At 50.0% G+C, this 27,880-nt stretch overlaps 2 protein-coding genes across 5 annotated transcripts in view; one reads left to right on the top strand and one right to left on the bottom strand.

Moving 5' to 3' along the window:
- SPAG1 (sperm associated antigen 1) overlaps positions 1-8,982 on the top strand; it is a 28,956-nt gene extending 19,974 nt beyond the window's left edge. For both annotated transcript variants that reach the window (XM_064154016.1, XM_064154017.1), the window contains 5 exons: positions 1,439-1,580; positions 2,739-2,865; positions 5,101-5,265; positions 7,293-7,658; positions 7,884-8,982. In XM_064154016.1, the coding sequence (XP_064010086.1) occupies positions 1,439-1,580; positions 2,739-2,865; positions 5,101-5,265; positions 7,293-7,658; positions 7,884-8,015 (932 nt within the window). In that variant the 3' untranslated portion in view covers positions 8,016-8,982. The remainder of the gene's footprint in view (positions 1-1,438; positions 1,581-2,738; positions 2,866-5,100; positions 5,266-7,292; positions 7,659-7,883) is intronic.
- Positions 8,983-9,692: 710 nt separating this feature from the next.
- RNF19A (ring finger protein 19A, RBR E3 ubiquitin protein ligase) overlaps positions 9,693-27,880 on the bottom strand; it is a 51,277-nt gene continuing 33,089 nt past the window's right edge. For all 3 annotated transcript variants that reach the window (XM_064154019.1, XM_064154018.1, XM_064154020.1), the window contains 9 exons: positions 26,945-27,693; positions 23,415-23,623; positions 21,489-21,633; positions 20,814-20,976; positions 16,746-16,860; positions 14,668-14,826; positions 13,909-14,122; positions 12,564-12,707; positions 9,693-11,851 (listed from right to left, as the gene is read on the bottom strand). In XM_064154019.1, coding sequence (XP_064010089.1) covers positions 11,170-11,851; positions 12,564-12,707; positions 13,909-14,122; positions 14,668-14,826; positions 16,746-16,860; positions 20,814-20,976; positions 21,489-21,633; positions 23,415-23,623; positions 26,945-27,561 — 2,448 coding nt within the window. In that variant the 5' untranslated portion in view covers positions 27,562-27,693 and the 3' untranslated portion in view covers positions 9,693-11,169. The remainder of the gene's footprint in view (positions 11,852-12,563; positions 12,708-13,908; positions 14,123-14,667; positions 14,827-16,745; positions 16,861-20,813; positions 20,977-21,488; positions 21,634-23,414; positions 23,624-26,944; positions 27,694-27,880) is intronic.

Raw genomic sequence — 27,880 nt, 5'->3', positions numbered from 1 at the left:
CAGGTTCCCCAGGCAGGTTGTGGATGCCCCCTCCCTGGAAGTGTTTAAGGCCAGATTGGATGAGGCCTAGGGCCACCTGGGCTAGTGGGAGGTGTCCCTGCCCATGGGACACAGATAAGTGTCTCTTGGAAAGAGCCCTGCTGGTGTTTGACCTGCTAGAGCAGTCAGGGGAGCTGGCCCTGGCTGCCTTCACGGGCTGTGCACTGAGCATTCAGATGAAAGCACAGCTCAGTATTTCCTGTGTGGCCCTTGGCTGGGCTGCCCTTGGAAGTGTGGAATGCAGACTCTGACTCTCTTTGCAGCAGGTTGATTCTGAGCTTGTGGCTGCCTTCTCAGGCCTGTCCTAAAGCAGTGGCACTTGACAGGGGCAGGCGGTGCCAGAAGCATTCACTCAGCAATAGAACCTTGCTGTTGGCTGGTGCCTTCTTGCAACTCCTCTCTGTTGTTGTCTGTGCCTTACAGCTTGGCTGATGATTTTCCTGTGTTTCTTGCCTAAGTCTGTTCTGGGTTCATGTCACTGCTGACTTTCTGTCCCCTGGCCCACATGTACTGTGCTGGCAGTTGTTAGAAAAGATCTCACTGAGATTCATTATGGGTTAAATTTCTCTGCTTACATGGTGTTCAAAGGCTGAAGCTTGGCAAGGGGCTCACACTCCAGCAAGGTACAAGAAGTAGTTCTTTGCACTGTGATTCCCTCAGAGCTGTGTTACTGGCTGTTGCTGGCTCACAGCAGAGACATGAAGCAGCAGGTAGGGTTGGGTTTCCACTGCAAACAGGTAAAAGTTGTAGTCTAAGCCAGGACCGTACACAACAGAGGATGTGGAGTTTAGGAGGGAAGACAAATATGGAGAAACATGATTGAAGGAAGTTTATGTAGGTGTTTTCAGGGTCCCCAGAGCACCTTTTTTAAGCAGTTATGGACGGAATGTTACAGACGTGTCACTGAGCAATATGGTGTGATGCTGTGCTGGTCACTGGCAGTGTGGCATCATAATTTGGGTAATTGCTTGCAGAAAGAACATTTGATCAGGTTATGGCCACCTTGTGTGATGATGTTGATCTGGAAGGCTTCTAATTGTGCTGATGAAATCTCCACCACCAAAAACAAGACTGGCAGCTCAGTGGGGATTCACTGCCCCTCTTCAGCACGAAGGGCAGAGGGGGCAGACAGGTGGAGGTGAAAGCACAGAGATCTCTCTTGTGCATTCCCCTCACGTTCAGCCAGATGGTTACTCTGCTGCATGGGAAGTGTCTCTTGTGCCAGCATTGTGCCCAATGTGGATCTGGTGGTTTGTGCCTTCCTTAGAGGACAGAAATGGCTATGTGCAGACTCGTAAAGATACTCCAGTTGCTGGGTATTTATTCTTAGTCTGGGTAGATTATTTGTCTCCCTTTAAGTGATTTTCCTAGGTAACACCACGATCCTTTTACACCGTAGGTGAGAAAGCTGAGGAGAAGTTCAAGACATTAAAAGCTGAAGGGAATGATTTTGTTAGGATGGGTAAATACGAAGAAGCTGTAAACAAGTACAGTGAATGCATGAAGTTGAACGCTGAGGAATGCACCATCTACACCAACAGGTAAAGATCCAGAATCTGGCCCCCTCTGTGGGATAGCAACAGTTTTCTCACTGCAACTGCAGACTTTGCATCCCTTCAGTCATTGCTGTCAAAAAAGGGATTTTTTCCCCCATCGCTGACTATCTCTGATGACCAAATGTTGGGCTGCATTACTTTGCAAAGGGAGCAAGTGGTGCTGCTGCTGATCTAGAGCTGAAAATCTTTAAACAGAGCCAGCAGTAGTGAAAGTTACAATTAGCAGAACACCTTGCAGCACCTTGGGAGAACACTGCTATGATTGGAATGAAAATCCAGCCTGCAGTAGCAGTATACTGAATGTGAAGGGTGAAAAATTAGGAAAGAGAATGTACATTTTGAGCAAACCAGAGTGGAAGCACAGTCACACAACAGGATCATTTTAAAGGTTGACCTAATTCTGCAGCATAATTCTTTATGCTGTAGCCTTATCAGCTTTCACAACCTAAGAAGGATTTGATTAGCTGAGGCAGAGCAGGGCTAGAGTGGAGCTGAGGAAGAAGTTCTTGAGCGTGAGGGTGGTGAGAGTCTGGCACAGGCTGCCCAGGGAGGTTGTGGCTGCTTCCTCACTGGGAATCATAGAATCAACCAGGTTGGAAGAGAGCTCCAAGCTCAGCCAGCCCAACCTAGCACCCAGTCCTGTCCGATCAACCAGACCATGGCACTAAGTGCCCCAGCCAGGCTTGGCTTCAACACCTCCAGGCATGGCAACTCCACCACCTCCCTGGGTAGCCCATTCCAATGCCAATCACTCTGTCAAGGCCAGGCTGGATGAGGCCTTGAGCAGCTGAGTCTTGCTGAGAGGTGTCCCAGCACAGTGGGGTTTGGAGATGAGCTCCAAGGTCCCTTCCAGCCTGGGCCATTCTGTGACACTGCAGCTGCTCTACCACTATAGGCCCTGCTTTTAAAATACTTAGCTGTCTGCCTAACTTGAAGTATTGAAGCATACTTGAATTTTTGCTTTCTTGCAGGAGTTGTCACTCTAAGTCTGTCCAGATGTTGTTCATGCTTACTGGCTTTGATGTACTTTAATAATGCCACACTGAGACTGAGTTGTGTGCAGTATTATGAGTCAGATACTGTTGGCACTACAGCGCTGTAGACTTGACTTTTATTGCAGTGTATTCTTTTTTTCTGTGTTAGAGCTCTCTGTTACTTGAAACTGTATAAATATGAAGAGGCTAAGCAGGATTGTGATCATGTTCTTCAGCTAGAAGATTCTAATATTAAAGCTTTTTATAGAAGAGCTCTAGCGTACAAAGGATTACAGGTGAGGACAAAGACCCTGCCAGGTATTAAGCACTTCTAAACTTGCTTATCCTCTTCCAAGGTGATCAGGTAGCTGCAGTGGAGGGGGGAATGCGAAGCAAGCAGGCAGTGCTGACAGGTTTTTTTGCACACAAAATAGTCTATAAATGGGTTTGCAGCATAAGCCCTGCATGTGGCCATGAGATCATTTTAGATGAGGAGGTTGACCAATCCAGCTTCAGCTGGGTTCTGTTGGGCTGATGCTCCTGCAGGTGTCCAGGTTGCCTTCTCTGTCAGGGAGGTGACAGTGGGCTCTGGGGTCTCTCCAAGTCTGTCTTCATCTGCCCAAACTAAAAGGTCAGACTGCCTCCTCATAATTGAGTGCTTGTCCTATTAACTCAGGAGTTTAATTATCTTTGTCCTCTCTCTTCCTTCTCTGAACATGTTACAAACCTTTGTCAGTGATCCACTTTCTCACTCTGTGGACAGTATCAGCACTCAGCCTTTTCCCTCCCATCTGCACAGGGGTGTGGTGTCTTTCTCTGTAACTAACTGGAGGTGAGCACTCCAAGCATCCACCAGGTTTCATCAGTGTCCATCAGATGAATACTTCCCTCAGACCGCCTTTATGTGAGATGTCTTAGAAAGTTACCTGATAGTCTCTCACCTCACTAATCACCTGAGGACAATTTGTCTGTGCTTAGAAATAAACTGCTCTGCTCTCATCCCGTGTCAGCAGTCAAGTGCAAGCCAAAGGAACCACAGGAGCTTTTGGTTGTGATTTGGTTTGTTCCTCTGGTACCATAGCTATGGAGTTGTGAAAGTTTGCTTTGATTAATTACCAAAGAAAAGGTGCAAAGCTTTGGCTTTGAGTAAAGCCTTTTCTGTTACTGCACCAAGCTACCAGGTATTCTTCAGCTCTGACCTTACGCTGTAGTTGCTAACAAAGAAGTACAGCTCTAAGCAGAGGTGTGTAGTGATTCCAGCAGCCAGAAAAGGGGATGGGACAGCAGTGAAGTGGCAGGAATTGCAGAAATAATTCCTGCTTTTTAAAAAACAGCCCAGAAAAGGTAGTTCTGTATTATTGAAGACACAATCTAGACCCCATTGTTCATTGTTTCCTTCTTAAGAGTCTGAGCCAGGGCCTCCTGAACCCTTTTTCTGGGGCTGGATCCAGTGCTATCCTTTTGCTAATTGCAGGGATATGGGTGAATTGTGAAGTGATTGGAGGCTGCCAGGTGACTGATGAAAAACTGTCAGAGTTAAAGCATGTGGTTTGGCAAAGACCTCAAACTAAGCTGCAGTGGAATCACATGTAGTGAGGGAGTGGGGATTGCAGATTTACTGAGATGTAGATGAGGGAAGAGGAGGGAAAAATGCTGCTTCTGTGGTGAATCAAGTGGCTTGCTTTGGGCACAGGCACCTTGTGGAAGCTGGCTTGAGAAATCTGTCAGGATGCAGTTTTAAATTCAGGAGGCTTGGGTGCTTGCTGCCCCTTGTGATTGTTTCCAAAGTCTCCTCCAGACTCTCATTTCTCTGTGGTGGTGAATCTTCACATCTGTAATTCAAATGGCTTAGCTTAATTATCTGCTAGTCTAATTAAAGCAATCTGCCCTTTTTCTGCATTCACTTACTCTTCTTTCTATGTACTTACTCTTCTTTTGTGGTACAGCAGACTTCAGTTCATGTACAGACAGGGCTGTGCCTATTCAGTGGTCAGCAGCACAGAACAAACATTCCAGGCAGGCAAGAGAATGTGAGGGCTTGGGCAGCAGTGCCTTTGTTACAGCTGAGCTGCTACCTCAGCTGGTAATGAGCATTTGTCCATGATCATGTGAATGCCTTACAGTGACCCTGTGGTACTGCTGGGGAGCAGAAGAAACAGGAGATCCTTCACAGCAGTGAGTGATGGTGATCTTTTGCTGTCTGTGTGGTCTCCTGTGCTTTACTGCTGGATGTCATCCTTATTTTTTGACACTTCTGCCCTTAAGGTGTCTTGATTTTTCTGTGGTACTCCAGCCCTCCTCAGAACTGATGCCATTAACTTTGTCCCTCCAGAAAAGGTAGTCTAAAGATTCTTCATTCCTAATGTCCAGATTTGAAACAAAAGCACTGAGTCACCCGGGCTGAGTTTCCTTTCCCCCCCCGGAAGGAAGTGACCTCCTGTCTAGCTGTTTTGATTTTTCTGAGCTGGTAGTTCAGCTTTCTCTTCCTGCTGATTTACTTATTTACAACTTACTTTCCCTTCTACCTACAGAACTATCAAGCCAGTGCTGATGATTTCAACAGAGTACTTCTGATAGACCCAGATGTTCTGGAAGCACAAAAGGAACTGGAGGAGGTAACCCAACTGCTTAACGTTGGCAGCAGTGCTGTGGCTGGCAGTCTGCAGAAGCAAAGGAAGAAAATAACCATCCAAGAGGTATTCCTGCTCAATTCCACACCAGGCAGGCCAGAAGCCACACAGTTGAAGAAATTATAGGAAATCTTTTGATTTGCACTTAGCTGTACAGTTGGGGCTGGGGGCGAGGCTGTGTTTGTCACGTTCTTTTGAGGGCAGGCACACAGGCAGGAGCCTCGCATGGAACATGGTCAGTGGCCATTGTCTCTACAGCAAAGCTGCGCTGTGCATTCAGGACCGGCGCAGAAACGCACAGGGGTCATTATTGAGATGACAGTGAACATGAGGATCTGCTCCTTGCAAACTAAAGCTGCTTTAGACTTTGACAGACCTGTCCTGCGGAATGCAGCTGTCAAAGAGTAGCTTTGCTTTTGAAGTCACTGCTGCTGGGGAAGCCCTGGGGGCTGTGCTGGCAGAGGTGCATGCTCAGCAGGCCTGCTGGCAGTGAAGTTACTGGGCTGAAGAATGGAATCCTGCCTTAAAGAGCTGTATGCTCGTGTGAAAGAAAACCTGTGGTGTGGAGTTGTGTGCTGGAGCCAAAGGTTAGCCCTGCAGAGTGCTGGGTTGACTTAGGCAGGGAAAGGATTTCTGATGTTCTGGGCTAGTCCTCTCAGGGTGAGAGGCTTTTCCCTTTTCAGCTGAAAATACCCAGTTCAGATGCATGGTCCCCAGCCTGTGCAGTGACATTGGCCGTTGCTGCTGTCACTTCCGAGTGACTAGGCCAGAAACAATTTGCTTCATCGGACCACTTCAGTGTCACAAGCCTGCGGGGTGTGCCATACCTGCCACCAGCTGGGGTAGCCGTGGTCAAGCGCTGGGCTGTGCCAAAGGGGCTGCAGCGCGCTTGCAGCTCTGGGCAGTCGCTGCGGTGCTCAGAGCCCAGCTCGCCCTGCCGGCAGCGCTGGCAGGGGTCGCTTTCCCGGGGCGGGGCAGGAAGCAGAGCTTTCTGCTGGGCTAATTACAGCTGCTCCCTCACAGAGCCCTCCCTGCCCTCTGCTGCCGTGCCAGGCAGGTCACCAAAGCAGCCTGCAGAGAAAGGTGGGTTCATTACTGCTCCCCTTTAATCAAGCTGGCATTACACAAACCCCGTCCAGACTTCTCTCTTGGCAGCAGACAAGAGAGCGAACTGTAAGGCCAGTGCAGCATTCCCCAGGCCTGTTCTCCACTCCCCTTTCCAGAAGGCTCTCTGGAGAGAGAGGCCCTGTGCTCCAGCAGTTCTGCAGAGTAATGCCACAACTCTTGGTACCTGGAACTAGATTTGAGCAAGTGGAGTTAAACCCAGGGGTGATTTTTCTAGTGACTGTTTAGCCTGGAGAAGAGGAGGCTCAGGGGTGATCTTATTACTGTCTACAAGTACCTGAAGGGGCATTGTAGCCAGGTGGGGGTTGGCCTCTTCTCCCAGGTAGCCAGCAATAAAACAAGGGGACACAGTCTCAAGTTGTGCCAGGGTAGGTATAGGCTGGATGTTAGGAAGAAGTTCTTCACAGAGAGAGTGATTTCCCATTGGAATGGGCTGCCCAGGGAGGTGGTGGAGGCACCGTCCCTGGGGGTCTTCAAGAAAAGACTGGATGAGGCACTTAGTGCCATGGTCTGGTTGACTGGCTAGGGCTGGGTGCTAGGTTGGACTCGATGATCTTGGAGGTCTCTTCCAACCTGGTTGATTCTATGATTCTATGATTCTATGAAAGGGGATCCAGGCAGCAAACCCTGGAGAAGTTTAGTGGGTGCCAGGCAGTTGGACCAGGCTGAGCTTTCTCTCGCACAGCTCCACCTTTCCTGTATGCATGCAGGCCTCAGCTGGCTTTCTGCAGTGGAGTGCCAAGCAGCGAAAGGCAATGTACACCAGCACAGCTGTAAAGGTGCCTTAGAGGTGCTGTGCTGGGCAGATGTGTGCCATGAAGGCTGCTAAAGCTGGGTGCCTTTCTTTCACCAATGGGAGCTGCTAACTTCAATGGCATTACCAAATGACTAGGATGCATTTCAGGAGGCTTCAGGTTTATCTACATGGTCACATTAAAAGGCTCTGCTGCCATTTTCTTCTTGTGAAGGTGACTGATGAGGAGAGAGAGTTTGGCACAGCAGAAGATGGTCTGACTGATGATGTTACTTCTAAGGAGCCAGGCCAAAAGGCTGGGCCACTGAAGACCTCAGAGAAAGTGGCTGTTTGTGAAGCATCCAATGCTTACAACTTTGGGCAGATGGTGAATGCAGTGAGCACCACGGGAGATAAAGCTGCTTGTGCAGAGCTGCTAACAGTGACTGAGCCAAAGAAACTGCCAGCACTGCTGAGTAACAAGCTGGAAGGAGAAATCTTCTTGATTTTCATCCAGGCCATGGAATATTACCTGGTTGGAAAAGATCCTGGCCTTGTATATCAGCACCTTTTCTACTTGAGCAAAGCAGAAAGGTTCAAGGTAAGAACCTAGGCTGGATGGGTACTGAAGCTGCACAGGAACCTAAAGGAAAGTCCCTGGTCTTAAAAGGGAAGGAAAGATCTCCAAACAAAAAGGGAAGGCAGCTCTGAGGTCTCCCCCAAGTCTTCTCCAGGCTGACCAACCCCATCTCCCTCAGCCCTTCCTCACAGCAGAGGTGCTGCAGCCTCTGGAGCTCAGGGCTAATCATATGTATTTTTTTTCCAGGTGGTGCTGGCCCTTCTCAGCACAAATGAGAAAGAGCAGGTTCAGCAGCTGTTTGCTTTGCTTTCAGCGAGCCAGAGCCATCAGTACTCTCTGGAGGAGCTGAAGAGCCTGAAAAAGGTTTATGAACTTTAAGCAGTGAAATGTTACTGGTTGCATGCATAGAGTCCATGTTTGTAAGGTGGAGGTAGGAACTCTGCAGCCTTGCATGGGTTGAGTGGGACTTACCCAGACTGGATTCCAGTTTGTTCTGGCAGCCTGTGCACACCTGGGACTGGCTGCTCTTCCTTCTCTTGTAGTTGTAACCCATTTTTAGTCTCTAGAATGTAATGCCTGTCTCTGCTCAGGACTAGAGCTAACGCTGCTGGGCATGCTGACTTTCGACTGTGTGGATTCCACAGACAGACTGCAGTCCACAGCAAAACACCTCGATGGTAGACCAGGGTTATGGTAGGCCTCCCTTGGCATGTTCTGTTCTGAGCTGGGTGTTCCTGTGACAAAGTGGCTGCAGGATCAGCAGGCCAGGAGGCAGATTGGCTAAAAGGAGTTTACACAAAGTGTTCTTCATGTTCCACAGCTAAATGCAACAGGCAACCTGCTCCTTCACTCTCCCTGTCCGTGCAAGAGTGAAGCACAGCTTGGCAGCAAGGGTGACTGCAGGACAGAGCAGCTGGTCCTGGGGTAGAGTCAGAATTGTCAATTATCAAACTGCTGTGCCTTAGAAGCTGTTAACACAGGAAGTAATTTCCAGTGCTGGTTTACCATGAGTGGCTGCATTGAGCAATAAAAGTCCTGACCTTTGTGTTAGCAGACGCTTGTGAAGAGCAGCAAGTTCTGCTCACAGCCACCAGCTTGGAGCAAAGCCACTCTGCTGACCCCTTTGCTTCCTTGGTGGGCTTCTTTCAGGCAGTACTTTGGTGGTTTATATTCAATTCTGACAGCTCTTCTCAGGATGAATGTGTCAATGCTGTAAGCCCTCCACTGCCTTCTTTGCACATGTGGTGAGTGTGCAGCAAAGGCGAGCGCTGCACAGAGCATGAAGAATGGAAAGGTCTCAGGTGTAAGCCACTTTAAACAATAAACCTTTTCTTGAGCAGTGCAAGTGTGGAGATTCTCTTTTGGTTCTGCACTCCTTAGGCTGAGTGGTGCCTTGGAGTGCCTCTGGATTGCTGCACTGTCAGCCCCTTTTTATGAGGCTGTCATGCTCAAGAGACATCTGTCCCTCATCCCTCCACATCTAGCCAGGTGTACTTGGCTGCCACAGTGCCAGCTTCATTCTTCACTCCTTTGAGCACGTTTTAGAGACTGGCAAGGGCAGCCCATGTGCTCCCTGCTGTGCACACTTCCATAGAAGCGTTTCAGTTGACAAAGATCATTGAGCCCAAGCCTTATCCAACCCTACCGACTTGCTCTCCTCTCCCACCCCATAGTTCCCATCACCCTGTGCACGAGCAGCTGGGAGCTGGCAGCAGGGCCTGAAGGGTTATGCAGAAGCTTGGCACGCAGGTGTCTGCATAGCCTGGTGCCCTCCCTCTGAGACACCACCACACAGGACACAGCTGGGGAGCAGTAGGACCCCATCCCTGCAGACCTGCCAGGCTAGACCTGATGTGACCCTGTGCAGCCTGCTCTAGTTGGAGGTGTCCCTGCTGACTGCAGGGGGTTGGACCTTTGAGGGTTCCTTCCAACCCGATGTGATCTATGAAGCTGTGACAGCAGACAGCATCTCAGAGGGCTAAGGAGGCTCCTTCTGGGAACAGAGAGGGTTTTATAGGGCTCACAGCAGCAGACTGAAGGAGGCAGCAGCAGGAGTCAGTACTTGGACATTTATTTCAGATATGCAGTTTACAGGCAGGGTGTGGAGCAAATTACAAACACTGCCCCCAGCATGCCCCGAGAACAGAACTGGCACTAGTGTTGTCAGCACACCACTGAAACTGGTGAGGAGTCGTGGGGCAGCACTGCAGCTCATGGCCTTTTCTTCTCATCCAACCCAACTCCCAGTAGCACCATAATGGCAATACATGAAACACGAGACAGAACACTGCTACCTGCTATGCTGATAGTCACCAGGGGTTGCTTTTTGTTTTCCACTTTAGTGAATTACATAGCAAAAAAAAATGTTAACAGTGCAGGGGCTTTGGCCAGCTGCTGCTGTGCTCAGCTTTTGCATATGGAATCTGTACAGCTGAGCACAAGGAAAACTAAAACTCAGCACACTTGGAACCCATCTTTGCACTCGGGCAGTCATTGCACTGCCTCCGATTCTGGGCCTGACGCTGTGCATGTCTGGCAGAGATGTCACATCCTCCAGTGCCTGAGTGAGTCTTTGGTAGGCTAATACGAACACATTTATCTACCACAGTCATTTGATTCCCTAGAACTCTCCTCTGTGATCCGAGGTGGCCAAAGAGGACCTTCTGGAAGCATTACAGGAACATCCTCAAGTGACCAGGCACTTCAAACCCAGTCTCTGCAAAGGCACCAAGAATTGATGGGGCACCCTCCTGACGCCCTAATGGAAGGTGACTGCAGCTGCCTTTTTGCAATGCTACCCATGCACAGGTCTCACAACCCAGAGTGGCCTTATCTGCTGCACGGCTGGTCGCACGAATAAGTCACAGGTGACTCCTCCACTCCACCCTGTTGCACTAAGAACCAATCTCTTTCAAGATGATGCAAAATGTCATAACCCTGCTCAGTGTGCATACACACAGAGGCTTCTGACAGGCTACAGCCATCTGAAGCACCACAGCTCATTCCACATGCACTCGAGCGTGTCCAGATATCAAACATCACCAACTACCAGTACTCACTGTTGCAATCTCTTTGTATAGGTCTCGGCAAAACTTTTGCTTCCCTTAAATGTGAGTTCACACATGAATGGTTTGAAGTCACTAATGCTCAGCTAACATCCACTTATCCCAACCCCCTCTTCTCCAAAGGAACAGTGCAGGACATTTTAACCTTTTCAGCATTTAACATATGAAGAATTTGCCAGTTTCTCTAAATACACCAAGGAGATGCTTTCAAGCAAAGTTGTGGCAAAAGTACAAAACAAAGACGTATCTGCACTGCTGTAATGCACTTGGTTAAAGCCTTCCTGTCTCTGCACGCAGGTCAGATCCACATGAGGTGTTTTGTCTTACCAGACAAGTAGATATAAAATGCAGTTGTATCAAACCCTTGCTTCTGCTGGTCACATAAGCTTAGGGAAGCCACACGTCCTTCAGCCAGCTCTCAGACAGGGCTCTTTAGTGGTAAATACTTTTCTGCAGCACTTACAGGCTTAGATTTCAGTCTGAACAGCAATGCTCAGTTCCACAGGGTGTTGTGAATGGTTGTTGTTTGTTTCTTTCAGTGTTTCCCCAGCACCTAAACCTGCATCTGTGGAAGATGCAAGATGAACACTCTCCTCAGCAATGTAACTCAGCTGTGGAGCGTCAGCACTTGGGGCTGTGGGGACAGGCACAGGCCCTCCACTTGGCTGTGGAGAGTTCTCCAAGCGGTCGTTTTCCACCTCCGGGAGTGCGCTGACTGCAGCAAAGCGCGCGTGGTAGTCGCTGGAGCCATGGCTGCAGGAGGTTTTCATGCTCTCCATATCCGAGCAGCTGAACTCCGAGAAGTGACTCGAGTGAGAGTCTGCTACCGAGGGAATGCTGTCACTGAGAGAGGGGGAGTCAAACTCACTGGAGTTGGTGCTTTGCTGCTCCAGCAGCTGGGCGTCCATGTCCTCTCGGGTCTCGTTGATCTTCATGCTGCTCTTCTTCCGCAGCTTCCCTTTGCATTTCTTCCCTGCTGTTGTTTCTTTGGACCACTTGGTGGCGCTGGACTTACCCTCTGGCAAGCCGGAGCCGGCGCTGCCGCGGCCCGCAGCGCTGCCGTCCTCCACACTGCTGCTGCCGCTGTGGTGTCGGAACTTGGCTGGCTTCGACTCGATGTCCACCTGCACTTCCATGCTGTTGCCTTCCCTAGAACAAGAACGAGTCCGTGAGAGCGAGCAGTCACAGAACGGTTTCAGTTGGAAGAGACCTCCAAGATCATCCAGTCCAACCACCAACCCAACACCACTGTGGCCACTAAGCCATATCCCCATGTGCCATGGCCACATGTTTCTTGGACACCTCCAGAGACAGGGACTCCACCACCTCACTCCACAGCCTGACCACTCCTGCAGTGAAGAAATTCTTCCCGTCTTATTTGAAGAGAGATTGTCAAAACCTCACCATGCCTCCTTTCTGGACAGTCAGTAATGCAACCCCAACCACAGTTCTGATGGCAAGACTTAGGATCCCTTTCTGTCCCTAAGACAACTGAGGAAAAACCTCCAGGAAAAGACATGCTGAAAAGTACAGAGCGAGACAACCTCCAGATGCACAGCAGTCACTAAGGCAAGCCAGCTAAGGGAGCACAATAAACTCTTGCTGTGTTCCAAGGTACAAAGCAAAAGAAAGTCTGAGGTGTTTCATCAAGTGAACAGCCCAAAGAAAGCAGAGGTCTGAAAGACAAAAGATTTCACTGAGCTACAGCCATGGCCTTCTGCTTTGGAAATGACCTTGGCAGCCACGCAGAACCCAGCCTGCAGCAAAGTCTGCAGCTTCAACAACTAACCACTGGAGCAGAGCAGGTGAGGCAAGCTTTAGAATGCCCTTTAATGAGCACGGGCTGGCAATCTTCTCTTACCTGTCCAGAGGGATGTAGGAGTTCAGAATGGATCCTGCCATTGCTTTGGTACTGGCATTGTCACTAACTGTTCCCAAACTAACTGTGCCAGATTCTCCACTCAGACTGTAGCGTTCCTTCTGCACATCTGCTTGGACTTCCAGCCTGGGAGAGACAAAAACACAAACAGAAATTGCAAGCCCTGCTGCACACTCACTGGACATCACCAGCCGGCAGTGCGTAGAGTTCATTGCTTACTCCAGTCCAGACGGACACATTTACCCTAGTGGAGCAGGCCCTGTCCCCAGGTCTCGCATGCCTGGGATGTGAACGACTCAACACACCACTGAGCAACAAAGCCCCGAACCCAAGCCGCAGCAAACCCAGATCATTTCCCAACAACGCCACGTTGTCTGCTGAACAGAGGTTCCAGATTCTTCCTTCCCTGACAGACTGACACCGACAGCTTGCAGGCCTGGCTACAACTCTCTGCAGTTACTGCACTGCGCCCTGCACCAGAGGGCTGCCCAAGGTCAAGACATGACAGTTCCAGGGGTTCTGCAGCTGCAGAATTACTACTAATCAAACACCAAGCAGAGAATTGTGTTCCCTGCTCTGCTTTCTATTGCATTGTCATCCACTGCAACAAGAGCAACAGAAACCTGAGCAATCTCAGCTGGGCTGAGCAGATAAAACAGAAATCAAACCAGAAGCCTTTTGCCAAATGCCTCTGTGATCTGTGTTCTGCTAGGGAATTGCAAGGGCTTTGGTCTGTTTTCCACTCCCAGCTGTCAGGAAGAGAACAGGTACACACCTCTCTCAGCAGGCACATCCTGCAATGCCTGTCTCACCACAAGGGAACTCCTGACTGTACAGCCTGGACTCAAGAAGAGCAGTTCTAGCACCTGACTGAAAGGAGCAAATTCCACCCTGATCTCTCTCTGTCCTTTCCAGACACTCCCTTCCTCTCCAGGGTGCAGGCCAGCAAGCAAACAGTAAGGCTGCCATTAACAGCAGGCACTGAGCATGGAAGTGACAAGAAGTTACCAGCTTGGCAAGCCTCCCCTCTCCCTCCCTCCCTCGGTGCACTCTAAACCCAGGTGCTAGAAGGCACAGCTCAGTACTTGCAGACTACTGAACCAGTCAGCAGTTCTGCTTTAAGGGTGAACAGGACTGGCTTAGATAACAGCTGTGACATTCTGACTGCTGGCCAGAGGCTGCTCTCCAGGGAAGAAGCAGAACAAGGTCTCAGGCCCCACTCACCCTCTTGTTTGAGGATTTTGGTGTGGCAGATCTGCTGGGAGGCAAGCAGGCTGTGGAAGCACCGTCCCCAGCCCCTCCCCTCCGCAGGCAGCCAGCCCCTCACCTGTTGAAGCAGTTAACCATTGCACTCCCCGAGAGGCTCCCTGTGATGCTGGCCCCAGCCAGGGCCATGGTGCTGGCAGTCTCGCTGAGGTTGTCCCGAATGGCTCCGATCCTGTCCATGTGGCTGCCACTTGCACTCAAGCTGCCAGTCAGTCCTCCAACACTTCCCTCCCCTATGCTAGGGTTGTGCCGTGCCTCCGCGACTGAAGTGGTATCTGGGCAGAGACAAAGCAGCCTTGTCAGTTACGGAAGCAGCTTCCAGAACGCGACCATGGAAACCTTGCCTGAAACTATGCTGCGAGCGAGGATTTGTAACACACGCAGGAAGAGAACTGTCTCCAAACAAGAGAGACCTTTCTTGTAGTTGCTGTCATGCTTACAGCTCACTTCAGATGCCAGAGGTGGCAGTGGGCAGGACAGGTAACCCGGAGTGAAGAACACAGCCTGCACAAAGGTTACTGCCCTGCCATTGCAAAACAGAGACCAGAGCAGCCTTCAGTTCCCCCAGGCAGAGATGAAGAGGCCACCAAGGCTCCAAAGACCAGGCCTCTGAGAAGCTTCTACCTGTGCACAGACTTGCATCTGGGCAAGCAAATCTCAGCTGGTATTACGGCATGACAGGGACCCAGAGAAGATGCCCTCAGCTGGGAAGGGGCTTCTGGCACCAGCAGAAGTAGTGCAAGGCAGCGCTCAAGGCCCTAAGGGCAGTGAATCGAAGTGACAAAGCCCACGTGCAGAGAAAACAAAAGCATGTTCTTACCTACAGCTGCATTTGTTCCTCCAACGTTGATGTCGTTTTCATCAAACTCTATCCTGACGCCTTTGCCGTTGCCCGCCGAGACCCCGCAGCCCCCACTGCGGCACAGGGAGATGGGCACCACGCCGTAGACGTAGGCCAGCATGATGGGAACGCCGATGCCTGTGGAGGGAAGCAGCCTGTCAGCACATGGCACTGGCACTGCACAAAGCCATCTTACTGCCAGAGTCACTTCACACCACACTGGAGAGAAATCAGGAGGGAGCACCATTAACAACTACCGGTAAACGACTGAGGTGAAGTGCCAGGGACCCTCAGCAGGCAGAGCTGCCCTCCGCCAGCACCTGCAGGCAGAGAAGCTTAATGCTTGAGGACTTCACACTTCAGGTACATCCATGACATCTTTTAGAAACAAAAGGTAAGTACTCTGAAGGTTCATGTAAGCTCCTTTGGGGGTGGTCGTGTCCCACCTGAGAAGCAGAAAGAGCAGAGATATATTTTGCACGTAAGCCAACACGTCAGAGGCTCTGCTAATTTCATAAGGGGCTTGGTGTGGCAGCCACTGAAGTCAGACAGGGCTTTGCTCCCCTTGAACAGCAGGCAACATTATTACTCCTGTGGGATCTTCAATGTTTCCTGCATCCCAGTGATTAAAAATGTTAATTGTGTGCCTTAGAAGTAAACAATTCTGTGGGGCAGGGCAGCAGGAATTAAGGGCAGCCAGGCAGAGGAACTGTGAGCTTAAGTGCACCCAGATGTGCACACACATCCATGCCACCCCTTCCAGCACTCTGTGACGGTTACTCTGCTGGCACAAGAACCAAGCCACTCCATGGCTTTGCTGGTGGATGTACACAGAGGGCAGAGAAAAATGGCAGCCTGGGACGATGGCAAGCTGGCACCTTCTGAACAGGGCAGGGTACAGGTGTAGACCTCCTCAGTCTAACCAAAGGGTTCCAGGTACAGGGAGTCCCTTTCACCAGGAGATCCTCAGCATCCAGGAATACAATCCACATTCTGGAGGCCATTATTCTGTAAGCTATTGAGAGCCCTGAGCCTGCAGGCCTTGTGCTGATGACACAAGAGCAAAACCACCACAAAACAAAACCCAGGCACTTTCCCTGACAGTCATCTGTGATCTCTGGCCAGGAATAAGGAACAGCTGTAAAGCAGGAGGCAAAACAGACCTGTATGAAGCCACCCATGAGACTTCATGCCCCATTACCTGCTTAGCAGGGGTCTGACACCACAGCTACAGGAGAGGAATGCAACGTGGAGAGCCAGCGGAGTTTTGTGCCTGGCACACCTGCATGTGCACAGGGGTCCTCTGCTGGTAAGCAGCAGTTTAAAGCCACTGCTTCACAGCCACTTTAAAGCATCACTTGTTAAAAGCAGCCCTGTGTCCTCCTGAGGCCACTCCTGGCACAAGGGGGAATAGCACATACTGGATCAGGGGACTGATGCAGCTCCACACTAAGCACTGGGTTTTAACCTGGATCGGTTATCCATGGCAGCTTTGCCTCTGCTGCAACAAAGGAGGAGCAAGGCAGTGCTGGGCAAGTCCACTCCTTCCAAAAAGATCAAGGTGTGCTGACAGTGATCCTGGAATCACACAGTAAGGGGACAAGTACTTGGAAATACAGCTGGAACTTGCTCCTCAACAATCCCTGTGAGCCAGAGCGGGAGAGAACTCAAACTAGCTCACAGAGCATGACAAACAGCAGGGTTGAGCACACTTCCAGCTCCATGTTGAGCACAGTTTGACACAGTTACTCAAGTGGGAACAGACTCTGTGGCAACAACTTTCTTCTCCTGGCCATTCCTTTAACAGAAACACCTTGAAATACTTCAGTTTTAGAAGCCATCTATGGTAACGTGCAAGCCTCCATCTGCAAGCCAGAAATGACTTTGAATGCTTCACTTGGATGCAGCACTTCCTGAAGCACTGCTCTGCCTCAGCCCCCTCTCTGCCTCGCCTCCTTCGCCCAGGGAAGGAAACTGCAGGACTCCTCCGCTGCTCTGCAGAGCGCTCGCAGCTCTGGCTGCAAGGTGCTAGCACACACAGACCAGTATCTGCTTACCTACAGTTACTGCAGCCACGACTGGGGAGACAATGACAGACAAGGTGACGCCGCCTGCTATGGCCAGGTTCCGCTTGTGCTTGGAGATGTCTTTGCCTTCGTAGCGGTTGTGGATCTTGAGGGAAGAAAAGGAGAGCAGCTTAGAGCATGACTGTTACTTGTAATACACCAGCAACCAACAGAGCTTGGGCCTGTGCCCTGCTCCCACCACACTGTGCCACGACTCACTCCTGACCTCCAAGAAATGTTTCACTTCTTAACGCAAGCAGCCCTCTCCCCAAGCAGCTATGTCCTGCCTCGAGTCAGGGGAGTGGGACCGCGGGCAGCTTTTGTGTTCCATCACTGCTCTAGCTTACGTGGCTGGCAAAAGCAGACAAGCTTCAGGATCAAACAACTCCCACCCCTGACCAAACTGGCACCTATTCCCAGCCATCCTTCCCTGAACAATGCAGAGTGAAACCGTCACCGCTTAGGAGATCTTCAGAAGCAAAGCCAGGAGACTCTTGTAGTAAGGCAGGCTGGGAGGAGGGGAGAGCAACAACTCCACCGCTCTGACAGCCTCCTGGCAAGCTGAGCCAGGAAATACTTTAGCAAACCTGAGCCTTGCAAGTCTTAGCTGTGCCACAGTTCACAGGGGAGTCCAGTACCTCGAGCTCCTACTGATGGTTCCAGCCTGCAGCACCTCTGACAGGGGCCTGCCTCAAGCTCACCTGCTGCCAATGCCCCGTGAACCCAGGCAGCCTTCAAAGAGCACTGCTTTCCAGGCATTTCCTGTGCTGCTCCACTTGCTCTCTCCACACATGGCTCTTCAAGGCCAGGCACCTCATCTGCCACCAGTTTTGGTTACGATTCAATTGCACAGGAGCAACAGGTCACTACCTCAATGGCTGTCACCAGGATACATTACTCCTTGCTGCTAAGGAGCAGCACAGCAGAGTTTTATATCCACATACAAAGAGGATGACAAAAAGTGAGCTGCAAGTTGTGCCAAATGTTGTGTTTTCTAAAGAAAAGCTTTAAGCAGTGACCTGGGGGAGCAATTTCCTTTTTGGAGCACACAAAATATTTGCACTTGTTCAGACAGGACAGGTATGGAAGGCACAGAGCAGACACTCTGAGGTTCATGATGCAAGAGTGATCTCCTTGCATGGAGCAAGGGAGCACCTGAAAAAAGCCAACTGTGGATACCTATGGACTGAAAAGGAAAAACTGAAGATGAACACTTGACAGCAGCAGAGTGTAAGTCACAAGCTGAGGAAGATCAGGCTTCTTGGGCTCTCTGCAATTACTGTGATGATCTCAAGCCTTGAATTTTAGTGTTAAGGGCAACTTTACTGAAGCAAAATGCAAACAACAAAGGTACATGTACAGGCTCCTGGATTCCTTAAAGCAACAAGGTGTGGAAGGGACCAACTGAAAACGTCCAGCTAGGTGGTCAGACTGGAAGGGATAGCTACAAAACAAAAGACTTCAGAACACTGAGTATGGAACAAAGAACAGCCAAGTAAAACACTAGGCCAGAAGGAAAGACTTCAATACTTGCAGGAGACTTGTGTCTATAAGAAGAGGAGCAGCAGTTCCCTCAGCACAAGCATGAACTCTTCCAATACAGACAACATACAGAATGCTGTAAGAGAATAACAAAGCTTCCTTTTCCGAAGCAGCAGCAGAAAATAGAAAGTAGGTCAGACTGCTATGAATGGGTACAAAGGAACAGCAGGAGGGTGTCAGGACAAAATCAGAGAGGTTAGAGAGAGGAGACAACAAGCAAGGGACAGTCAATAAGAAATAATCCTACCAGCATGCCACTAGTAAGAGGAAGAGCAGAACGGGTCAGTTTGCTATTTAACAGAGAGGCAGGAGCCAGCAGGTGAAACTGGAGGTGTGTGCAACTTTCTTCCCTTCAGCTGTGAGCCAGGGGGCTGGGGACAAAGGAGTAAGGTCTGTGGGGAAAGAGCAGGTTAGAGTGCACTCACATGGTCTGATCTGAAGCACATCTCAGCAGGCCCAGGTCCAGAGCCACTAATAACAAACTTTCTGAAAACCCGGGAGCTGAAGACACAACAACAGAGCAGCCACGGGGACTTTTCTCAAGTAGAACTCATGTCAGTTTCATTTCCTCGTGTGTCAAGAAGGCTGCCTCGAGGGTGGAAAGCAGCAGGTGTCTCACACGACTTGAATCGAGTGGTGATGCTGTCTGCAACGGCACTCCAGCAGGCTGCAAAGGACTAGAGAAAACTACTGCCAGCCTCGTGGAAACTGAGGGACAGAGCCCTCTTGTCAGGGGAGGGCTTTTAATCCTCAGACCGAAACTCTTCACTCTGTGCCTTTCCAAGACATGTGGAGCCAAGGGTACCCAATGCTCCCAGTAACCTGGAAGATGGAAGGAGAAGGATGTGCGTATTGAATGTCAGGTCAGTGCAACCTGGCACAGTTGCAATGCCAGAACCAAACCGGTCTTGAGAAGCTGAAAACCAATGGTCTGAAATGACTAAGAGGTAGCTCATTGCCTGTGCAATGGCTACGAGCTCGAGCTTCCCTTAGGAAAAGGCCAGCTGCCTAAAACAGCAGCGTGGGGCACAGGGATGAGCTCTGGAGTGCATGGGATGCCAGCAGCATGGTGTGGAGAGGAGGTGGCAGTGTCAGGCATGGGATCACCTCTCACTTATCTTGGCAGTAGGAATGCTTCAGCTCCACTGCTCTATTCAAGCTGGGCAGAACCAGAGTGGGATGAACAACTCCAAAGACCTCCAGAGAAGGAGGTGAGGAGCAGAGGTCTGAAAACAGAGTTTGTCACAGAAAAAGGAAATGCCAGGTTTGTCCAGAGAGGTAAGAAACAGACTTCAATATCAAATATGAAATTGTCTGCTGCAAAGGATTCATTATGCCAGCTGAAGACAGGTCAATAAAAATGTAGTGTAAGAGAAGAATTTAGACTGATCTGAGAAAAATCAGTTTTCCTAGGAAAATGAGACTTGGAGAGCCTGTGGAACCTCACAGCACCTGCAAGCTGTGAGAAGTGCAAGCATTGTGACAGCAGTCACAGAACAAGGCCCTGTGGAAGCTTTCAGCCTGCCCCTACAGAAGCTTCCTGAGACTTCACCATCAATGTGTGAAAGGTGCTCAGCAAGGAAGAACTACCCTAAAAATCTATTGGGAAAAAGCACAACAGACAATATTGATCTAAACCAGACAGCTGCTGCTTTCTGCAGCTTACCATGACTGCATGGGACCAAGGAAAAGCAGAGGAGTGAAAGCCAGCTGCAGCAGAAGGCAGGAGGAAAAGGATAAAACAATGCAGTGGGAAGAACTGCATCTCTGGACGCTGCCTAGCAGCAACAGCTCAGGTGAGAGGGAATCAGCCCACCCCGGTACACACAGGCACGCGCCTGTGCCTCTTGCTCACTGTGAGAATCCACACAGACAAAAGCAGATCTTCCACGGATGCCACCCAGAAAATGCAGCTGAACGCTGAGCAGCTGCTGAAGCAAGCCATCATTTCCAAATCACGTGGGTAACTCACTCCTCTACCCTAAATTCAACTTTGCTTCCCTTGCACTTTGCCATTTACCTTACAGCCAAAGCCATCAGTTACCCTTTTGCTGGAAGGAGTCCACCAACCGCCTAACCAAGGCCGCAGCCAGCCCAGCCCATGCACTGCTACCCGTGTGTGGACAGAGGCCTCTACCAGCAGAACGTGGCACTGGAACACTGGTAATGACCTGCTTTAAGGGAAAGCAAAAACCATCTTCTTTTTGCCTTCCTTCTCTAAGCGTTGTTTAATCCTAAAGGAGACCAGGGAGACCTGGGGTTAAAACCAGCACTCCTGAAAGTGTGGGAGAGCTTCCAAGGCAAGATGCAGGAACTGGAAATTGTTTGGTGCTTTGCTCTGCCTGTTTCAAGAGGAAGAACATCCTTAAATCCCTGCTGCTCCTTCCTGTGCAAGTGAAACAAAGCTGCTTTGCCAGCTCAGGGCAGGTTTGGCTGAAGGGAGCCAGCCGTGCCACCCAGGCCACACAAGGCAGGAGGGAAGACCTGCAGCACGTTAGGAACTAGAGCAGACTTTACCTTGCGTCCCACGTAGACTGGAATTCCAATGATCATAGCAGGAATAGCAATGCCAGCTATTAAGGCAATTCCTACAGGAGCTCCAACAAGCGTCCCTAGTTGCCAGAGGATTTTCTTCTTACGGCTCCAGGGTTTCTTTCCCCAAAATGTGCAACCTGATGGGCTTTGAAGGAAGAAAGGAAATGGTGAAGCCACTGTACATCAGTCACCACAGCTATGCAGCACTCAACTGCCCTCATCCTAATTCTTAGGTTCAAGTTGCAGATGTTACAGACACCAAATCAGTCAGATTTTGCTCCCTTTACAGCATACTTTGCAGCAGAAAGAGCAGCACACTGCACAGCACCTCATGCCAGCAGCTTACACAGAGCCTTTCTGTTCCTCACCACAAAGATACAGCAGTATGAAGACACAGGAAGAACAGCAGCTACGTGTGCACCTGATGTGTCATTTGCTGGCCTGAGTACACACTGCATGCATGAAACGTGGGCAAGTGTTTTACAGTACAAAGTAACAAAGGGCATCCAAGACCAAAACTCACAGCTCTGGGTGCTTCAGCTGGGATTCCCTAGGCCAGCAGGAGGAAAGCCAAACTTATGGCACCCAGAATCTACCTCTACATACTTTAGAAAACAGAATCACCACCCACAGAGAGTTTTTTCTTCTTACATGTACCTTAAATAATGTAAATCTGAGATCTCTTTCATACACAGCCAGCAGAATTCACAGCCACAGACAGCACAGGTCATATGATTGCAGCTTCCATCATTCATTTTTATGATGTAAGCAGCACAGCGTGGGCACGGCTTGATGTCATCAGCTGTTCAAAAAGGAAGAGGAAGGTCCCATCAGTGCCCTGGAGAAGGAGCTTTAATCAAAACACACACACATTTGGGATGGCTGAGAAACACTATGTGGGAAACAGAAGCTTGAGAAGTTTGCTTTGCAAGTCTTGATTCAGCAATAACAGAGAAGCTGTTTGCAAGCCTTGGAGATGTAAAGCTGGTGAGCAGAAGGCATCAGAGCGCAATGCAGGTAGCTGAGTGGTTAATGCCTACACTCTTTCAGGGGTTTCCTAAGCTCAGTGCAGCCTCTCTCAACCAGCTACTAAACATCTGTGCTAGCACAGCACTGTCAGTGTGCTCTCTGTAAAGACAATCTTCTGCATTTCATGCCTTTGCAAATCCTGTACTTGAGCGTTCAGTCTGCACTCTCCTTTCCTCTTATCTAACTCCATCCTCCCATGCCCCGGCACGAAACAGACTCCTTTCCACAGCCCTGCTCAATACATACTCGCTCCCTAGGAATAAACTACTGCCTCTAAGAAAATAGTTCTGGAGGCTCTCCTGGTTCCCAAGCCAAACACTGCAAAATGCAGAGTGACTCTGGATCTGCCAGGAACCACCAAGGGGCCACTGAGGCACAGCCACATTTGTGATCTTGGTTCCACCACACGAGTGGTTAGCAGCCACACTTTAGGACAAGCTCTTTACTCAGAACAGCAGAAATAACATGCAGGAGTCCAACTTCACTGCCTCTGTGTGGTATACCAGGCAGGACAAAGGCAAAAGAGAAGCTGTAACTGGTATAAAGAACACCCAAAAGGGGTGCAGAGCCAGCAGCAACACTACCTCTGCCAACTGCAGTGCAGAAGGCCAGAGTAGCTGCAAGGATGCACTTCCCAGGTGGGAACACAAGCACACAGGATGGGAACTGCACTGAGCTAATTCTGACAGCATGGTAGCACAGACTTACAGCTGCTTGTGCTGGCAGCACCTAAAAGGGCAAGGAATGGAGCTGGCATGCTACTCATTTTCAAGTTAGAGCAAGGTGCCAGTTTTAAAGACAAGAGGGAGTGCCTTGTTAAAATGAGCCAGCACAAACAGCAAATGAGCGCCTCCCAAGTCTAGGGCTGCACTGGAAAATGGCAGCTCTAGAAGCACAACTAAGGTGCAAGAGACACTTCAACTATCCACTATCTACTTTGTTGGGTCAGGCAGACACAAAAGCTGCCAAAAAGATCAGAGCTTCGGGAGACCTGGAGCCAAATCTTATCAATAGCAAACTGGATTCTTGCTCCACAAACCTCTGAATGTATGCTTTTCTGGAGGATTGCACACTTGTTAGAGTTTGAGATGATTTAACTTTATGGTAGCCAAGATGGATGAACATTTTACTGAAAAACACAAACGAGGACTCAGAAACAGATGTCAAACCCCACAGCCAGCAGATTAAAGGCTCTTTGGAAAGAATCAGTGCCTTTGAATCTCATTATTAAGAGCTCAGCAGCCTTGTGAAATTTTCACCTTCAGTGGTGAGTGCTACAACCAGTGCAGCTGCCAAACAGAGAGTGCTCTGCAGCAGCTTCCTCTGACCTGGCACTTTGCAGGCACTGAGGAAGAAGCTCACATGGTGACCAGGGTAGGACTGAAGGCAGGTGCTGTGGTCAGAGTGCTCCAAACGGTAACACTGAGCATTTGAATTCCAACCCAAATGGCATACTTTGTTTCTACGTTAGAGCCGCTGGTAACTGCCATGCTGCTGCCCAGAGCCTCCACACTCTAAGAGCCTGTTTCAGGCCCACAGAGCCCTTCCCAGTACCTGCTGCTCCAGACTCCTGGCTGTAGCTAATGGATGAAGAACGAATTGTTCTCAGGTGCAGACTCTGAGCTCTCTCCTGGCGAGCAGCATCGCAGGTCTGGTTTGGATGCCAAATCTGCTTACAGTGGTAGCAGAACTCAGTTCCACAGCCCTCTCGTCCACACGTAAGCTTGGGGCAGCTGGCACATCCAAAAGCAATCACAGCATACCTGGAATGAGAAAAAGGGGCAAAAGGGAGTTTTGTTAAAGGAAACTGCTCTTGTCTAGAGACAGAAGCAGACAGGACAGCTGCTAGAGTAGCTGAAGCAGATACAAGGGCAGTGAACAGCAGGAGCTGACACCAGGCGGCCAGCACAGGCTCCTTACCACCTCCTTCCACAACTCCCTCACTGTTGCATTAGATTAAGACTGTACAGGAATGCTACAAGGAAATCTTCAGTGATTTTATGCAATAACCTTCTTTCAGAGAGGAAACAACAGCAGCTGTAGTGATGTGCACACCTAAAGCAGAGGTACTGCTCCATGGCGGCTCCCCGGAACAAACTTCACCAGCAGCAAGGATTATATGCATGGCTGTTCAAATGAAGGCAGCTGCATCTCAACAGACTAAGTTGTTTATTTTTACATCACCACCACACCTGCCTCCCCCTACCCCAATTTACCACAGCTGTAAATACAAATGCAAAATATTCTTCATTGGTAATGATGCTAAAAAAGTTATTCCCACTCCTACGTATCTGCAAATGGAGCTACTTTGGAGCAGCCAGACCTACAGCTCTGCAAGGTGAGTGTCAGGCCTGTCCCTCTTAGTGTTTAAAAACAGCACATCTGGGGGTTCCCCTCCAAGCAGCTCTGCACACAAATAAGACTTTTCAACCATCAGTTCCCAGGTGGTGCAGTGACAAACAGAAATGTGACACAGGCTCTGCTGCTTATTTTCCAAGGAATATCTGCTGCACTCTTCTATGCTGCTGCCATGTCCCACTTGATACAACTGGAGAGAGAATTGCTTTGCATGTACACAAGAGACTAACCCCAGTGCTGCTTCAGCATGCAGGGATACATCCCAGACTGCCTAACTTCATACCCAAGAGTCTGAAGAGCAGACTGCAGATCATTTTTTATCCTGCCTCCCACTGCCAGTTAAGAACAGGTCCCCATTTGGGACCGATGCCTTGGCATACCTTCAGAAAGGAACTTTCTAGCACAAAGCAAGCTTCGGTTCAAACTGTACAAGAGGACAGGCTGAAGCTCAGCAGTTTGCACTCATTCTCAAGGGCGATGTGAAAGCCAAAAGTTCTTGTTAGGCTGAGAGAAGAGACAAGCAACCAAACGCCAAAGTAATAGCGAGTAAAGCAAACCTGAGGCAAAGATCAGGAACTGAAAAAGGCTGGGTAGTGAGAAAAGGAACAAAGGATTTGCACTATTTTGCCTGACCTATTTCTGCTTGACAAAGATAAAATCTAGGAATTGCTGCTGTCTTCCACTAATGCCAACAACACAAACTCTGAGCAAAGCCATTCAACAACTCAGACAGTGAAGGCAGAATGCGTTTGGAACACTGATTTCTAAGCCTTGCTAAAATGGCACCAGAAGGCTGATGTGAAGAAACAGAACCTCAAAGAATCAGCCTGGAACAAAGCCCAAGAGGTTTCCTCTCCCATGCTCCTTCCTCTGGGAAGTATCCTTTATTTTCCAGTATCTGCTGCCAAGGCACTGCAGTCAGGTTGCAGCTGCTCTACACTTCTATAGCATTTCAGGTAACAACGTTCAGGATGCACTGCAGTGTGCAACAGAAGCCAAGGGTGAAGCATTCCAGAGGCGTAGTGCTCTGGACCACGTCTGGCATTAGGCTCCTTTAGCTCCAGAGACATTACAGCTTATATGGGCAGCTCATCTAGGGCTTAACTACCACAACAGGTTCTCCAAATGTATCCATGGTTCTCTTGTGGGGAAGACCGGGAGGTTCTCCGCTGGGACAGAAGTAATAACACACCTAATATCGCAGGTAATGTGGATTCAAGATCTCTCTGGTTCCAGTTTTATCATCTCTAGGACCTGTTTGTACTCCAAACAGAGTGACAGCTAGAAGAGAGCCATTCATTTAACTGTTCTTTGATGTTCTACAAGAAGTCAGGGACTCACAACAAAAAACAACACCAACACTGTAAGAGCTGTCACCTTTCTAGGCCCTGCATTTGGCCACCACTAGCAAATTCTGTGTCACTGCAAGTATGAAAGCACACCTGCATTCCAGATGTGCTTCTTCACATTTAAATGTGAAAGCCTCCCATGCATAAAGCACCTGAACATTCATAGAATCACAGAGTCAGTCAGGGTTGGAAGGGACCACAAAGACCATCCAGTGCCAACCCCCCTGCCATGGGCAGGGACACCCTACCCTAGATCAGCCTGGCCAGAGCCTCATCCAACCTGGCCTTAAACACCTCCAGGGATGGGGCCTCAACCACCTCCCTGGGCAACCCATTCCAGCCTCTCACCACTCTCCTGCTGAACAACTTCCTCCTCACATCCAGTCTGAACCTACCCAACTCCACCTTTGCTCCACTCACATTGGAATACTTCATCTACCCAACAGTCAGCCCTATTTTGCTGTTTCTCCAACAGTCTTCCTTTTCTTTCTACCTTTTGTTCATCTGTGAGGCTCTGACACAGATGGCATCTTCCGGTAGTTTAGTGTGCACTGCACATCAGGATCAGTCCTGGCTACAACTTCTAGACACTGATAAAGCAAACAATCTCTACAAAGCAACCTGCTGAACCAGGGCACTGAGGCACCATCAACAGAGCAGCAGGAGCAGCTGCTCAGTAGAGTGCAGCTTGCCCCTGTCAGGATTCTGGGTTGCAGAACTGCTATTAAAGCACTGGTAAAATTCACACCCTTCAGACAATAAGCAGGAGCAAGATGATTATTATCTGGCATCAGAATCCTGTTGAGAGGCAGCCAGAAGACAGAATATAGCTGGAGAGGTCTTGTTACAGGAAAAAAAATAAAACAGTTCTCAGACCCCCAAATCCCCACTCCTCAAGAGCTGGAAGCATGGACTATGATTTAATTTAGCCTGAACTTTGCTCCATTGCCTTGGCAGTGCAACATCTGAGGGATTTTTTGCCTGTTGCTATGAACCTTATTGGTAGGTGGCTGCTATGTGTCTGCATTGCTGAAATTCCCTCTGTGCAGCAGAAAAAGTCCTGCCTGAAGAGTGTTCTTCTGGCGAGTGGGTTGTGGCTTGAATTTGGTTTGTGTTGTTGTGTTTCAGAGAGAATTCTGCCCTTTTCTTGTTCACCCAACACAATGCTCAAGTCATGCAACGGCCCTCTCCTGAGGCAGGATGCTGTGAGCAGTGCCCAGCTGTGTGGTCCCTGAAGCTGGCACTGCGGGCACAGCCAGCGGCACACATACCCGCAGTCTGGAGCAAGTGCCTGCCCAAGGGCAGGATGCTGTGAGCAGTGCCCAGCTGCGTGGTTCCTGTGGCTGGCACTGAGGGCACAGCCAGCGGCACACGTACCCGCAGTCTGGCGCGGGGCACCAGCGGCAGTCGGGGTCGGCCACCAGCCAGCGCCGCAGCATGAACTCCTCGTACTTCTCCATCAGGACGTCGTCGCTGAGGATGAGGCGGATGTCGTGTGGGTTGAAGCGCTCCGAGCACTCCGGGCAGCTGATGTTCACCCTGCTCTCTGAGATCTCTATACGCAGGTACTGGCGCAGGCAGTCCACGCAGGAGCGGTGGTGGCAGGTCATGATCTCGGGGAACCTGTCCTTGGCGTGCCGCAGGAGGCACAGAGGGCACTCCAGGAAGTCTCCGCTGGGCTTGCTGCTGGAGACGGTGCCGTTGTCGGAGGAGGTGCAGGTGGAGAAGATGGAGTTCTTGTCCGTGCACATCTCTGAGTGGATGCTCTCAATGCTTGCAATGCCATCCACACCCCCATTCAGCTCCCTCGACTTGCGCTTAGTGTCCTTTTTCCTGCGGAAGAGAGAGCCCAGGGAAATTCTTCTCTTCTTGGGGGCCTTCTTCACCGAGGGCAAGCTCACCGAGGAGGCTGACGACTGCAGGTCCCGGTCAGAGCCCATCTGCCGGTGCAAACTCATGGCGAGGCCACTCACTAGAAACGGGTCAGATTTCATAGGCAGCCCTAAGCATGGCTCAGGATCACGGCAGAGTCAGAGGCCTCAGGTGTACTGTGGAATCCAGCTTGGTAGTGTTTGTGCAGACAGGACAGACCTGTCTGCTTCCAGCAAAGCCTCCAGAGGAGATCCCTGTGCCAGGAGGAAAGGGGAGACAAAAAAAGGCTAGGTTAGGATCACATCCATCACCCAAAAATCACAGCACTCTAAAAAGCTGATGTTACCATCAACTTCTCACCATCTGACCCAGTAACTCTTTCTGTCAGCTGCTTCTATCCTTTACATCCTTCTCATCTAGCAAGCCTGAGACCTCCCTGTG

Source organism: Pogoniulus pusillus, chromosome 14, assembly GCF_015220805.1.
Source record: "Pogoniulus pusillus isolate bPogPus1 chromosome 14, bPogPus1.pri, whole genome shotgun sequence".
NCBI lineage: Eukaryota > Metazoa > Chordata > Aves > Piciformes > Lybiidae > Pogoniulus > Pogoniulus pusillus.
This window is presented reverse-complemented; position numbering and strand designations above follow the sequence as displayed.